Here is a 1,056-nt window from a genome sequence, read left to right on the forward strand (position 1 = left end):
GGCTCAGCGGCCATGGCTCACGGGCCCAGCCGCTCCGCGGCATGTGGGATCCTCCCAGACCGGGGCGCGAACCCGGTTCCCCTGCATCGGCAGGCGGACGCGCAACCACTGCGCCACCAGGGAAGCCCGGTCTCTCAGTTTTATAAAAAATAGAATTTGCCAAGCAATCTAATGTTCTTCAGTGATCTTACTTACTTTAAGCTCCAAGTCTGTGATCATGTTTAGGCCCTGTCATTGTTGTTTATTCCTTCACATCTTTCTCCTTTCCGTTTCAGATTGTAAATCCTCACTTACTGAAAGATCTTACTGAGCGGGGCTTGTGGAATGAAGAGATGAAAAATCAGATTATTGCATGCAATGGCTCTATCCAGGTACAGAATTAAAAAAAAAAAAAAAAGTTCTCTTCAGGAGCTAAGTTGGTAGTTACATTGGTAACTTCTCACTTATCCCAGGCAATGTAGAGAAAGAATGGCTATTCACTGTGGTCATATAGGCTTATGTAGCTCTGTTCAATTCTGCATTGCTGTGCTAGGATTAAATACATCTTCACATAGCTAGGCCTTACCCTCTTGTTTGTGCAGCAATATAAAGTAGTGGTTCCCAACTTCTCTGCACATTAGAATACATTGAAGAGCTTTTTAAATCCTGAAGCTTAGGTTGTACCCCATACCAATTAAATGTCTGGAAGTGAGAGCCAGGCATCGGTATTTTTTAAAGACTCCCTAGATAATTGCCAAGTGAGTCAGAGTTTGGGAACCAGTGGTATAAAGCCTGAAATTAGAGTCAAACTTAATTAAAAAGTATGATGGAGAATTGAAGACTGATAGTCCAAAAGACAGAGCCAGAAATAGTGTTTAACAGTGAAATATTTGCAACTGAGAATCAAGAAGCATTTATTTATTTGTAGATAGAGGCCTCTGGCTAAATATTTGTCTGCTTGGCAACACAGATAAAGATTCTTGTAACATTTCTATATATATATGTATATATATATATATATATATTTTTTTTTTTTTTTTTTTTTTTTTTTTTTTTTTTTTTTTTTTTTTTTTTTTG

At 38.5% G+C, this 1,056-nt stretch overlaps 1 protein-coding gene across 1 annotated transcript in view; it reads left to right on the top strand.

Moving 5' to 3' along the window:
- The window catches only part of RRM1 (ribonucleotide reductase catalytic subunit M1), a 35,550-nt gene that overhangs the window by 31,912 nt on the left and 2,582 nt on the right, over window positions 1-1,056 (top strand). Inside the window, exon 17 of the mRNA XM_007116847.4 lies at window positions 276-371. Within this exon, the coding sequence (XP_007116909.1) occupies window positions 276-371 (96 nt within the window). The remainder of the gene's footprint in view (window positions 1-275; window positions 372-1,056) is intronic.

This window comes from Physeter macrocephalus, chromosome 16 (assembly GCF_002837175.3).
Source record: "Physeter macrocephalus isolate SW-GA chromosome 16, ASM283717v5, whole genome shotgun sequence".
NCBI classification, from domain to species: domain Eukaryota; kingdom Metazoa; phylum Chordata; class Mammalia; order Artiodactyla; family Physeteridae; genus Physeter; species Physeter macrocephalus.